The 13,599-nt window shown below is 45.0% G+C and overlaps 1 protein-coding gene and 1 long non-coding RNA gene across 3 annotated transcripts in view; one reads left to right on the top strand and one right to left on the bottom strand.

Annotated features, from left to right (window-relative positions):
* COL6A2 (collagen type VI alpha 2 chain) overlaps window positions 1-7,980 on the top strand; it is a 43,309-nt gene extending 35,329 nt beyond the window's left edge. Inside the window, exon 28 of one of the 2 annotated variants that reach the window (XM_028703158.2) lies at window positions 360-2,173. In XM_028703158.2, coding sequence (XP_028558991.2) covers window positions 360-655 — 296 coding nt within the window. In that variant the 3' untranslated portion in view covers window positions 656-2,173. Of the gene's footprint in view, window positions 1-359; window positions 2,174-6,110 lie in introns of those variants that run through there. The other variant, XM_028703148.2, reaches the window with a different exon arrangement.
* A 215-nt stretch (window positions 7,981-8,195) lies between these two features.
* Window positions 8,196-13,579, bottom strand: LOC144325466 (uncharacterized). The gene is made up of 4 exons (XR_013390621.1): window positions 13,459-13,579; window positions 10,055-10,094; window positions 9,162-9,472; window positions 8,196-8,458 (listed from the first exon to the last, which is right to left on the bottom strand). It is a non-coding gene; the product is annotated as an uncharacterized LOC144325466 (long non-coding RNA).
* Window positions 13,580-13,599: the final 20 nt, after the last annotated feature.

Here is a 13,599-nt window from a genome sequence, read left to right on the forward strand (position 1 = left end):
TGCTAGTCTTTCGCTTGATAGACTGTTGACATTCCTATGATGCAGTAGAAGAGAAATCCTTTCTGAACCTAAAATTCTGTTTGAGGATGAGAGGGAACATAGAACTGTAGTTGTTACCACCTCAGTTTAAAATGAGGAGAACCATTTTGGTCAGGTAACTGAGGTCTGGAAAGCCAGTAACCCCCAGGTTGTGCCAAGCTAGATCCATAAGGCACCAGGCCCCACCCTAACTCCACCCAGGTGGGCACCCTTTTAAGAACCCAACACCTGTGTGGTATACAGAATCAAAGTGAATAGAAACCAGAGGTCCATGCCATACCAGAAAGCCCTGAAAATATTCTTTTGACACTCACTTGCAGATGGGAGGAACCCTGGGATCGAAAACCCAGTTATTTTCCGCCCTATGGAAAAGGGAGACAAGATACCTTTCCCCAGCACCAAACCTATGATCGCCCAGTTCCTGAACTCCACGAGGGAGATCCAGGACCCCAGCATGTACACCCAGCTCGTGGCCACCTTGGCCTATACCGCCGAAAAAGCCAAGTTTTCCACTGGACATGAGCGGCAGGAGTGGATGGACCTGTTCATTGACACCTTTAAAATGGTGCACAGCGAGATTGTGGGGGATCCAGATACTGTAATAGGCCTTTGCTGAGACTGTGCTCTGCCTCTGTCAAAAGAATAGGACTTCATTCTGCCTATGAAACACAAAGCTAGTCAGAAATGTCACTTTATCTGTAGAAATCTTGCTGGAGCTCTCATTAGTGCTAGGCGATTGCAACAAGAGAAGCTTCTAGAAATAGGAACTTCTGAAAAAGTCTGTCTCAGCTGCTTTTAAGGCTTATGCACGCAGCTTTGCTGCCAGACCAGCTCATTTGGCCTTGCCAGAGGAGAAATTGAGCTATCATGTAGAGAACAAAGCAAACAAGGAAGGATGGCCCCAAAACAGACTTTCCTGAGTTTCTCACTTGAAAAACAACACTGTGCTGATAAACTCACATATTCTTGAAACATTCCAACGTGGACTTGTTGGGTGGGGAGACTAAGAACAGTCCTCTTGCCAACCACAGGATGGCAGCCTCTGAGCATGCTAAAAGCTGCAAAATATGAACTACACACTTTCCTATTCCCCACTTCCCTTAATTATGAATTGATTTTTAGAGCATAGGAATCCTCACTTTACCAACACACTTACAGATGACTGCTTCTTCACACCATTACAAACACGGAGCATTCCTAAGTGGTTGGAAACCGTCTGTTTGCCAGCCTATCAGTATGGCAGAAACTTATGAGCTGGAATTTTGATCCTGTGTTGTAAAGCTATATGTGTTCCTCTCCCTATTGTCTGTCTGTAAATTGTTGTCTGTCTTTTTACTGAAAGGACTTTTCTAGGTAACGGAAGGAAACATTGATCCCATATATTTTCTCTCTTGAATTCCCAGGGTGCAGCCAGATATTCTGAACTGTGGCCGAAGTGTTTTGAACACACATTCACAGCATTCCCAGAGCATTTGTTTTCACAGCTTGGAATGTGTATTCAAACCGCAGCCCTTGTCTCTGTCTTCACCCTTGGATGCTCCCACCTAGAAATAATTTGGTCTGCCAGATCAGTTGCCCAGCTCAGTATCCACTGGTCAAAACTGGTATGGTGCAAACAGCAGAGGTCCTTCCTAGGGAAACCTGAGGATTGTCCTTGGTAGAACTTGGTCTCTTGGGCTTTGTTTCATTCCTGGTCTATTTGTTTGTTTTTGTATATATGTGTTTCTCCATTTTGCACATCTTTTGCCCTCCTTAGTGAGCTACTGTCATCAAAATTACTGATGGAAATTAAGAAGGATATTCTGTTACTGTAAAAAGTAATGCAAAATGAAAATTTAGGTTTGTGGGTATGAAGATTCTACATCTTGAGACTCTGAGATGACTGTCCTGCCACCTTTTGCGTGGGCGAATGTCTATGATACATGAGGGCCCATGATTGAGCCCAAAATGCCATAGATAGTCAATAAGAGAATTAGATAAGGCGTCCAACACAGAAGTAATCCATTTAAGCTATTGTTGTATTTCCAACACTGTAGCAAAAACAGCCTCTGCATGAAGAAATAATGCATTTATAATACACATTTGGGAAAACTACAAATATATTGGCCTGTTTTTAAAAGACTCTGAACAATTATTCAATTCAGTATTTGTGTTTTATCATTATTAGTTGTGACCAAGTGGGGGGGGGGGAAATCCCATATAGCTCCAAATGGTATTTTCGCTAGCAAACGTTATTTTCCTCACCAAGCATTAGAAAGCAGGTGGAACTAGACTGTCTGAAGGGGTTCAGTGATGGAGGGATTGCTCGCTTGCTGGACTCTTTTCAGCAATCTAATGTCAACTGACTCCCACCACTGCAAACTTCAGTAATGACTGGCTAAATCCCAAGTGATTATTACACCTAGTCACCTAGCCAAGCAGAACTGAATTCTGAATGCAGTTCAACCTTTGTGCAAGTCCCCCTTCCACTATTCCAACCTCATGAGGCAAACAGAGGTTTATCATAAAGACAGAATTCACACGCATTTTACATACCCCCTTAATTTTAATTTTGCAAGGTTGACCCATATGAACTGTGTATGTCTTGTGACTGTAGTCTGACATGTGATCACAGGCCAATCCAGATTTTGTCCTAATACATGAAATTTGCTCATCTGATATTGCCTCCACCTTTGCACACCTGTGGAACCGCCCCTAAGACACACATGGGCCCTGACTGCATTTTATTTTTAAAAATGGTTGTAACTGCTTTTGTGGCTCCTTGCTGAGCTGACTTGCAGGATGCAATTGGCTATGCTTTGAGCAGATCTGTTGTAGATCATATAAATTATGTGAAAAGCTGTGCGCTTGTCAAGGACAGGGCAGACCGTGAACCTTGTGTTCTATATAGCAACATGAGAGAAAAAAGTAATCCAATTAAAGTGACAGAAAATGTAATCGGGGGGGGGGGGCAGAGCCAATCATTAAAAGAAGCAGAAGCATCATCAGGCAAGGTTCGCATGAGTGAGACAAGGTACTCCAGGTTCACAAGTTAGCTCTGAAGGCAGAGGGGTTTTTTAATATACAGTCATACCTCGGGTTAAATGTGCTTCAGGTTGAGCATTTTCAAGTTACGCTCCGAGGCAACCTGGAAGTAAGGGAGCACGTTACTTCTGGGTTTCACCGCTCGTGCATACACAGACGCTCAAAATGATGTCGTGTGCATGCACGGAAGAGGCGAAACGCGACCCGCGCATGCGCAGATGAGCAGTCACGTCTTATGTTCTATTCAGGATGCGAATGGGGTTTCGGAACGAATCCCGTTCGCATCCAGAGGTACCACTGTAATGCCTAGTGCTGCTAGGTTTACTGTAATCTACCCTGTGATCCTTGGACGAAGGGTGTTATAGAAATTTACCAAATAAATGAAAGGATCTGGGCTGGTCCTCAGGGGCAGCTGACTGAGTGTTCTTTCGGGTAACAGGGCTGGTCCTGCAGCCCAGATGGCCTCCCTTGAGGAGCATGGTAAACAGGTGAGGGTTGTGGCTGCATTTGTGGCCGTGGCGGGACAGTCATGAAGGTTCTGGGAGCAAAGTGGCCGTTGGAAGGAAGGAAGGAAGGAAGGAAGGAAGGAAGGAAGGAAGGAAGGAAGGAAGGAAGGAAGGTAGGAAGGCCCTTTCCAGGGTCCTCCTGGCGTTCTGCACTTAGGCATATACAAAGTTGTTGTTCCAATATCCCTCACTGGCAAGGAAGTTTTTGGAAGTTCTGAGAATGTGAACCTTTCTCAGGCATAAATAATACAGGTAAGTAAACTCTCAGTTCATAGCAGGCACCAGGCAAGACTGGAGCTTTTGACTCTTAATTTGAAGAGTTTTTTCGCATTTGCGGCCACTTTTCGTGGGGCAAGAACTGCTAGCTCCGTTTTGGTTTCTTTAACAGCGCAAGCTATACAACTAAAAAGGAGCTAGCAATAACATCTACAGGTATCCTTAAAAGTAGAGTATTCATAACTCAAAAGTAGGGGGGGGGGTGTAATTGGGTTAGTTTACAAACTGCCAGGGCTTTTCCATTTGGTCCAGCTTTTCTTCTGTTCGCTCCACGCTTTTTACCGCTGAATTGTGGATTTCTCTGACAAATGCCAATCCACAGAAACCCCCATCGATCTTTGTTCTGATTCAGCAGGAAACAGCAGGTTTTCCCACAGATAAAAGAAGAGCCTCTCAGGGCCAGGGCTAGAAAGAATGGGGCAGCTGGAAGTATGGATAAGCCCAAAGTGTTGTTGCCCCAGGTTGGCTTGGTTAAATTTTGAATAAGTCACTGAGGTGGGGGGGGGGGGGATATGTGTAGAAAACCACAGATTTCTGTGCCCAGGTCTTGCCTTGCTGTGGGGCAAGTTCTTCCCCAGGCACAGAGGTTGTGAAGCAGATGGCCAACACTGAGACCATCAGATGCACCATTCCTCCCTTTCACGCCAAAAGGAGTTTATCATTACTCTTTTCCAATTGCTGCATGAAATACCCCTCAATTGCGGGAGTCGGGGTGGGGTGTTATCATTTTTTAGATGTAAGAGAAGAGCCTCCTCAGAATGCTGTGCTGGTCATGGTACAACGTTTAGTTCTGAAGAACTGTAGTCCACAAATATCTGACATGAAGTTATAGAAATGTTTGCTGTTTGTAGATGCAGCCTCTTTGAAACATATGTTTTCTTCCTTTAACTAACTAAGATGTCTGAAGTACTAAGCAATACCACACCTGGGGCAGAAATGGACAGGGGTTCGGCTTTGTATGCCTTCTTCTTTTCCTTTGTCTTCTTTTCCTTCATTGCATAATTTGCAGCCCTCTTTCCCTTCATTGTATAATTTGGGAGCAACAAATATAACAGATTTCTTTATTGTTGGCTCTTCGGTCATTATTGTCTGGAGTTCTTGTGAGCTGCTTTAAGCATTTTGTGTTTGACTTTGAGTTGCCTTGCTGAATGCATGGCAGGTTTTCTTTCATGTCTGGATCATTGTATAAATTACTCTTCTTTGCTCAAAATATCATGTCCAGTGTTTAACAATCTCAGACGATGACCTTACTTTCTACAAACATTCAGGTAGAAAATATTGGTGCCAGATTCAAGGGGAGGAAATGAATCAGTTATGTGAATGTGAAACATTGAAAGGTTTTGTATTGTTCACTCTCTCTTTGGTGGGGAAAGAAATCACTTGTTAATAGAGAGATGTGGGTTCAGAAAAAGAGGTTTATTTGATTTAGATTATTTACTGATTCACAGGACTAGCTGCTTGTCTGATCTGCCACTGTCAATATTCCTTTGAAGTATGCTGGGTATTTCTAAATTTTGCATCCCGTTTCTACCCCACCTTTTCTCCAAGTAGCTCAAGGCAGCATACATGGTTCTCCCTCTCACACCCTTTTATCCTCACAACAGCCTTTTGAGGTGAGACGCAGGTGGCGCTGTGGGTTAAACCACAGAGCCTAGGACTTGCCAATCAGAAGGTCGGCGGTTCGAATCCCCATGATGGGATGAGCTCCCATTGCTCGGTCCATGCTCCTGCCAACCTAGCAGTTCGAAAGCACGTCAAAGTGCAAGTAGATAAATAGGTACCACTCCAGCAGGAAGGTAAAAGGCGTTTCCGTGCGCTGCTCTGGTTCGCCAGAAGCGGCTTAGTTATGCTGGCCACATGACCCGGAAGCTGTACGCCATCTCCATCGGCCAATAAAGCGAGATGAGCGCCGCAACCCCCGAGTCGGCCATGACTGGACCTAATGGTCAGGGGTCCCTTTACCTTTACCTTTTAGGTTGAGTCATTTGCTTAACAACCCCCAATGGGCTTTATGGCTGAATAGGGGTTTCAACCCCAGGCCCTCATCGGTTTCTTGAGCTATAGCAGAGGAAACATTCCCTCAACCTGATAGGTCAGTAGGTTTTCAGACCTTACAGTCTAGAAAAACAGCCGCGCCCCCTACATCGCAGGGCTTGGGTGACCCTTGGGGTCCCTTCCAACTCTTCTGTTCTATGAGTCTATGAAAGCCATGCCCTCATGAGTAGCCCCAGAGGGATGACGGTCTGTTTTCTTTTCCCCCTACAGAGCTTGCTGTTGCCCAGTGCACACAGCGCCCTGTGGACATTGTCTTCCTCCTGGATGGCTCTGAAAGAATTGGTGAACTGAACTTCCAGAGGGCCTACCGTTTTGTAGAAGATGTGGCCCGACGTCTAACCCTGGCCAGAAGTAACAATGACAATATGAATGCGCGCATTGCCCTTGTGCAGTACGGAAGTGAGAACGAACATAGGGTGGCTTTTGAATTGACACACAATCTCACTATCATCTCGGATGCCTTAGATCAGATCAAATACTTGGACTCTTCTTCCAACATTGGGTCTGGCATCATCCATGCCGTCAACAACATTGTCATCAACCCAAGAGACAGGCAGAGAGCAGCCAGGCGCAACGCCGAGCTGTCATTTGTCTTCATCACAGATGGCATTACAGGCAGCAAAAACCTGGTTGAGGCTGTTGACTCCATGAAGAAGCAGAATGTGATGCCCACCGTGGTGGCCTTAGGGAGCGATGTGGACATGGACGTTCTGCTGAAGATTGGTCTGGGGGACCAGGCAGCCATTTTCCGGGAGAAGGACTATGCCAGCCTCTCCCAGCCTGGCTTCTTTGATAGATTCATTAGGTGGATCTGTTAGCTGCAGGGAAGTGCAGTCTCTCATCACACACCAAAGTTATTAATGTCCTAAAATTGTTATATGGTTTTTAGCAAATGGTGGATTTATTTTTATAGCCAAAACCTGTAGGCTCATTTTAAATTTCATGATGAAACTCAACTCAATTTTATGGTGCTAATTAAAACCAAGGTGGAGGAAGGATCCAAAACTACACAGTGTAATCTGTCATGTCTTACAACTTTGTTTAAACAGAATTTTTTGTGCTGTAATCATGTAGGTGCTAAACAGAAGAACAGCAAAGTGTTCACATTCAGCACAAAGAATAATCATCTCCAACAAGGGTCTCCAGTAAACTGTCCTTCCATCCCCACCCCACACATCAGCACCTCACGTACCAATCATCTGTTTCTAGAAACTGGTTCCTTTACTGGGAGGTGGGGATAATTTGAATCTTGTCCTGATCCTGGTGCTAAAACCTCCTTATTCTCTTTCCAAGGAAACCCTGCCAGTGTTTCCTATGCAGCTGTGTCGCATCCCACCCTTTTTCAGAGGTGAAAGCAGCTGCAGGAAATTATCAGCACTGACTCCTGGGCTTTGGGCCACTCCATTAGTGAATGCCTGGTCTTTCTTCCTCGCTTTTCATGCGAATGCTTAATGGTTGCAGCAAAAGAATTTTCTGTCACTTTGCATGCATTAAATGTACTTTGCAAGCTTAACTATGTCCGCTTTGTAACACCAAGAGCCAGGGAAAGGGTGAAGAGCCGTGGAGGGCCCTCATCCTGTGCTGACACCGTCCTGTTCCAGTCCAGGTGACAGCCATTGAGACCTTTTATGGGGATCACTTTGGATTGTCTCTGGCTCCCCCTACTGCAACATGAGTTTTCACACCACACCCTACTTAAGGAGAAGCCAAAAGCCACCTGCCTTGCCTTGCCTCAGGTTTCCGTTTCCCTTTCCCCAATCACAATGAGTAGCACTGCTGGCATGAGATGGCATTAGACTTTGTCTTTCTGAGTGCCTTTCTTACGTACCCAACCTTCCTGTGGAAAGTCTGTCTCTCCTCCTTCTAACTGCTGTTACCACCCTTTCTCCCGCATTAATCACAAAGCACCTCCTCCTTGGAGACACAGTGTGAATCATCAAGTCAGACATCATGCAAAACATGTTGATGGATGTGCAATGAAATTGCAAGTTCAGTGTATTATTGGGATTGCTGTTTCTGCAATAACATCCTTACTTGAGCCAAAATTGCACTCTTGGTAAATAAACTCATTTTCACACTAGCTTAAAAATATTGTCGTTTATCATTGCAGTAGAACACACTTTCATGTTAGCCAGCATAGAATACCCTTTACGAGCCAGTCCCAAGATTCAGCAAACTGCTAGAAGAGTCAGTGGACAAACATGCATTTGATGTAAACATTCATGTGAAGCATGTTCCATATGCGACTAGGAGTTTTACTCCTGCAAAATCCAAGGATTTCAGTCTTTGTCAAGGTGGGTATCTAAATTATGCCTTTATTTCAGGGGTAAGATGGAAACAGATAGGAATGGATATGGAAAATGGAAGGGAAACGATATCACATAGCTTTTTAAACATTTCTTTTGGATTGCTACAAACTGAACAAAGTATTACATGATTAGTGGACCATGTGAAAGACAATGGAGGAATGTCAGAACAGGTCTTGATTGCAGGCGTGCAGCTGGGAGCGGACACCTTCCTCAGTCTGAATCGGAGCTGCTGCTGGAACTGCCATGGTGCTGAAAGAGAAACAGATGCCAGCCTGCCATCACTGCTGCTATTTCAGCTCATATTTATTGATTTCTGTTGTGTTTTCTTCTCCTCCTGCATTTTCAAGCCACTCTAAGTTCACCTCTTTAGTTTTATTTCTGCCTGCTTGCTATGATGAAGATTTTGAGTAATTAATGGGGCATTACATGGAAAGATAAGGATGCTGGTGGCGCTATGGGTTAAACCACAGAGCCTAGGACTTGCTGATCAGAAGGTCAGCGGTTCGAATCCCCGCAACGGGGTGAGCTCCCGTTGCTCGGTCCCTGCTCCTGCCAACCCAGCAGTTGGCAGTGCAAGTAGATAAATAGGTACCACTCCAGCGGGAAGGTAAACGGCATTTCCGTGCACTGCTCTGGTTCTCCAGAAGTGGCTTAGTCATGCTGGCCACATGACCCGGAAGCTGTACGCCGGCTCCCTCAGCCAATAAAGCGAGATGAGCGCCACAACCCCAGAGTCGGTCACGACTAGACCTAATGGTCAGGGGTCCCTTTACCTTACATGGAAAGATTAACTCTGGCATCCTCGTTCTCCTTAGACTAACTTCACATTTCCCACACCTTAACTGACTCCCTGGTCGCCCTTGCACTGGAGCCCTGTAGGCCCATGGCTACTGAAGCTGCCTTTCTTCTGCCGCTTGACTCGGGGAGACACCTTCAAGTCACTCCTCCTTACCTTTTTGCCATGGTGCCCATGGTGCTCATGCCCGTGTTTGTGGTGCTTTGGCTTTTTGTGATGCCCATGGTGGCTTCCGGGAGGGTGGCAACCAGGTGGTTGGGGAGGGCAGCCTCCAGGCAGCATTCCAGGTGGAGGATGGTGTCCGTGGTGGGGTGGTCCATGATGAGGGGGCGCACAGGGCCCAGGGAATCCAGACTGGGGAGGCAGCTGGCCAGGGTACCCTGGGGGTGGGCAGGGCTGCATGCCTGGTCCAGAGTATGGAGGAGCAGGAGGGTAAGGCTGCTGCGGCGGCATCCCACCAGGCATTCCTGCCAGAGAGTAAAACAAAATCATAGGATTGGGGCCATGTATAGTTACTGCCTTCGTCGACTAACAGGTTTGATCAAGCTGATGCATTAGAGCCAGAAATTGGGGAGGTCTTCTCTCAGGAAACCATAACCCACTCTCTGCCTCCCTGGGGGGTTTTTCTGATCATTTTTCATGCCCGGTGTGCCATTTCTCCTCACACCAGACCTGCAAGGTAAGTCAGTATCAGCCCCTGCAGATGTCTTAGTTGCAGCTGGTTCCCAGCTGGGTAACTGCAAAGGTCAGTGCTTATTTGTGAACAAAAAGTAAACATTCTTCAGGGTTCATTTTGTTACATATCTATAGTGCTATAAATAATATACCAGATTTATTTTCAAATAAAACAGCTCCCCCATCCCTCTGTGTGTGTGTGTGTGTGTGTGTGTGTGTGTGTGTGTGTGTGTAGGCCACAATCTCATGTGTGGGCTGTTTGTCTGCACGGGTCTAGATCATTTAAATATGCTACAACGTGGTGAATCAACTTGCCACTGAAGCCAGAGCCCAATAACTGCCTCCACCAGATATGTTGACAAGGCAAAGTTTACCTGAATTGGGGTTCCACATGTCAGAAGAGAAAGTCTCGACCTGCAATGAAGTCATACTGTTTAGTTATTTGAAAAGTCCTGTCCTGTCCCCCACCTGGTCTTCTCTTCTCTCTCTCTCTCTCTCTCTCTCTCTCTCTCTCTCTCTCTCCCCCAAGGCTCCCAACCCTGTTCTGGCAAGGCTATGCCTTCAATAGCTCCAAAAGGAGAATGTATTCAGTGAATCCAAGCTGCTTGCCCTTGCAGTGTCCATTTATCATTTATTCAAATGGTACTTGCATTACTTTTATTAAAGGCTTTTGTTCCAACTCTACAATTCTATGATTTTATGACTTACATATCACTAACTTTGCATCGTTTTAGGCTGCACATTTATAATGAGTGAAGTTCAACAGGCTTTAGATCATGAAGGGTTTTCTATTTTCCACAGTGATGGGAGTTGCTCAGGCCATCAATGGTTGTAGTCATATGGGAAGCCCATTCAGACATGAGCCCAATCAGTTCAATGACATTTGTTCCCAGAGGATTTTTATAGGATGTTGCAGGCTCATTTTCATTGGATGAGATGGAAACTTACACAGTTTTTATACTGTTTATTTTATTTAATAAGAGCACTTAGCATTTGTGTATTGCTTTCAAATTTTCACAATGGTTCACATGCATTAACTGGTCATCCTTACGGTGTTTTGGTAAGGTAAGTTAGAACATGCATTCCCTTGTTGTGGATGTGGGGATGAAGCCGAGAGTGGATTACCTGAAGCCCCTCTTGTCAGCAGAAGTGGCATTTGAACAAGAGGTTTCTGGACTTGCAGCTCTTTTTAAAAAGGTGTTGTATATGCTACACAAGCAGTGAAGAGTGGGTACCTATCAACACCCCCAGCAACAGGCAGCACAGCTACTAACTCTGCATCAGATTCCCAGAGATCAGATGTAAGAAATCCACAAGGCTGCGCCCCAGATCCAGCTAACTCCAGCTAGAAAATTGTCTCCAAAACTGCCAGTATAGCTCAGAACTGCTTCTTTGTGCCCTTCCATTAACTGTGAGCTTTAGGATTGTCTTAGGAAAGGGAGTGGGGTGGCTAGACTGCATGACTTCTAACTTTCCTTCCAACTCTGTGGTCTGAGCAAGGCCAGGGCTGCTAAAGTGGTCAAACTAGATGGCCAGGGCTGGTCCCGTATATTATCTGGTGAGGTAAATAGGCCTGTGATACATTGCCATGGGAGCTAAAATGGCCCAAGAGGGCAAAGGTGACGGCCAGAGATGACTCATCCTTATTCCTCTCCCATCCCCACTAGGGCTGCAAGATGTCCGGATATTCCCAGATTTCAAAGGTGGAACTGATGGGGGGAGGAAGCAACACTTTGGGGTTTCCTTAAAAAAAGTGCAACAATGTTGGGATCTTCCTAAAGAAAAGCTCAACAACTTTCAGGGTGTCCTGGTTTTCATTTTTGAAATATGGCAACCCTACACGCCCCTCCCCCACTTTTTGGGAGGGGAGACAACCTAGGGCTATGAGTAAGAAGCCAACAAGAAAGACCAGAGTTTTGAGACAGGTGGGATGCCTGAAGTTTTAGGTTCTGAAAAGCTCATGGTGTCTGAGGGGTAGACGGTTCCCTCAAGAACCGTTGTGGAAGATTTCGGCAATTTGTTAAGATGCCTTCACCTTTGCTCCACTTCAGATCAAATATTACGAACACCAGTCAAACTCCAGTGATCTCCTTCCAAAGAGAACAAAACCTAAGCAAGCAGGGAAGTCCAGGAAGGAACCTCTCGCAGCTGAGAGAAGTGGAGTGCAAGCACTTCTGCCGCCTTCCAAGGGATGAAGAGTCATTCTTTTGTTAAATCTTGGGCTACCCTATCATTTCTGTCAAAAGATCAGCTTAAGGAAGCACAGTCAGCAAGCATCCCTAACAACAAGTTGACACAAAGAGTGTGCTTTGACATCTCCCAGGCAAACTGAATTCTGTACCACATCTGTCAGAGGGGGCCCCAAAATGGTCCACACACAAGCTTCATTCAGGTGGCCGACGGTGTGTTTGTGCTTGCATACAGCACATCCATCACATGAAGTACCGTATATTGATTTTTAATTGTATTTTATTGCTTCTTTTATCCCTTCTTTTATATTTAATTGTATTAGGATAATTAAAATACAATATATAAGAAACAAAAGAAGCAATACAAATACAATTAAAAATTGTACAGCACCTAGCTCATTATGATTGCTACAACAGGCAGAAAAATCACCAGGCTGTCTACTGAAGTCCCTAAGCAATTTTCAAGTGGATCTTGCAACCATAGTGATCTGTGGGATGAACTTCAACGTGCAATAATCAGACCCCTATACCTCCTATCACAGTTAATTTACTTGGCAACATTCACATATTCAATGGGAAGGAACTGTAGTTACTGACAATTTACTGCAGGAGAGCCCTTGTTCCCCAACCCACCTCTCACAAAACTGCCATTACCCAGCAATCCCTGTTTTTACATCTGTGGTGAACAACCGTCTTTATTAATTTGACAATAAAATGTGACAGGGCATCTGTTTTTTTTGTTTTTTAAAGTAGACTTTGTTGCTTGGCTGTGAAGGTTTAGCAAGCAACAAAATTGGTGATAAAGAGGGGAAGGAAGTTACTGCATTTTCTCAGCAAGTGTTTCAGGGCTTCCTTTACTCCCTCGACTTTCTGAGTCACAACCTACATGGATCACAGCTATGAGGAGTGACGCAGAAAATGGGCGAGGGCGGCTGGAAGGCAGTGAGAAAGAAACAGAAAATTTCACATGAAACAGCCCTAAGAATCAGCTCTAGACAAGCGTTGAGATTGGCAATGCTTTTTATGGGGCAAAACTCTGAAAAACCTCGTAACCTTGAATCATCCATTGACAAGTCCTGTCCAAGAACAACAGCACCGTATGAAAACTACCCAGTGAGTGGGGCCCAACTTTTCACCTTTCGTTAAAATAGGTATTGTCGCTTTGACAAGCAAAGTAGTTGCTGTATCTTCCCCAGACAGGAGAGCCAAATATAAAAGTTGGTGCTAGCTTAAGTCATTCTTTAGGGGTATGCTGGATTTTGAATTATATGTCTACACCAGCAAACTTAAGCTGAATAAAAAATAAAGGTTTATATATCTTTATATATCTGGTTCTCCTAAATAGAAGGCATGCAACTGAAAATTTATTTGATTTATTTTTCACCTGTTACAAAGCATTTATAGGGGACTGGCATACGAACTCAAAGCACAAAGTTTTAACAATAAAACAAGAATACCTCCCCCCCCCCCCCCAGACTACAACACAAAAGTAGCTACAAGTGCAGTAATATTCCCTCAAATTCCTGAGAGAAGAGGCAGGTATTCCACCGCCTTCTCCCCCAGCTCAATACTGAAACTGCATACAGTACCAAAGTGACGCCTGCCGTCCTGGTGGAGTCTTTCCTAGGGGATCATACAATAAGCGTCCTTCACTTATATAATAACCACACCTTCAGCAATTAAAGACTTTCCTACCAATCAGAGAGCACGGTGAACCAGTGCCACCGCCG

Source organism: Podarcis muralis, chromosome 1 (assembly GCF_964188315.1).
Source record: "Podarcis muralis chromosome 1, rPodMur119.hap1.1, whole genome shotgun sequence".
NCBI classification, from domain to species: Eukaryota; Metazoa; Chordata; class Lepidosauria; order Squamata; family Lacertidae; genus Podarcis; species Podarcis muralis.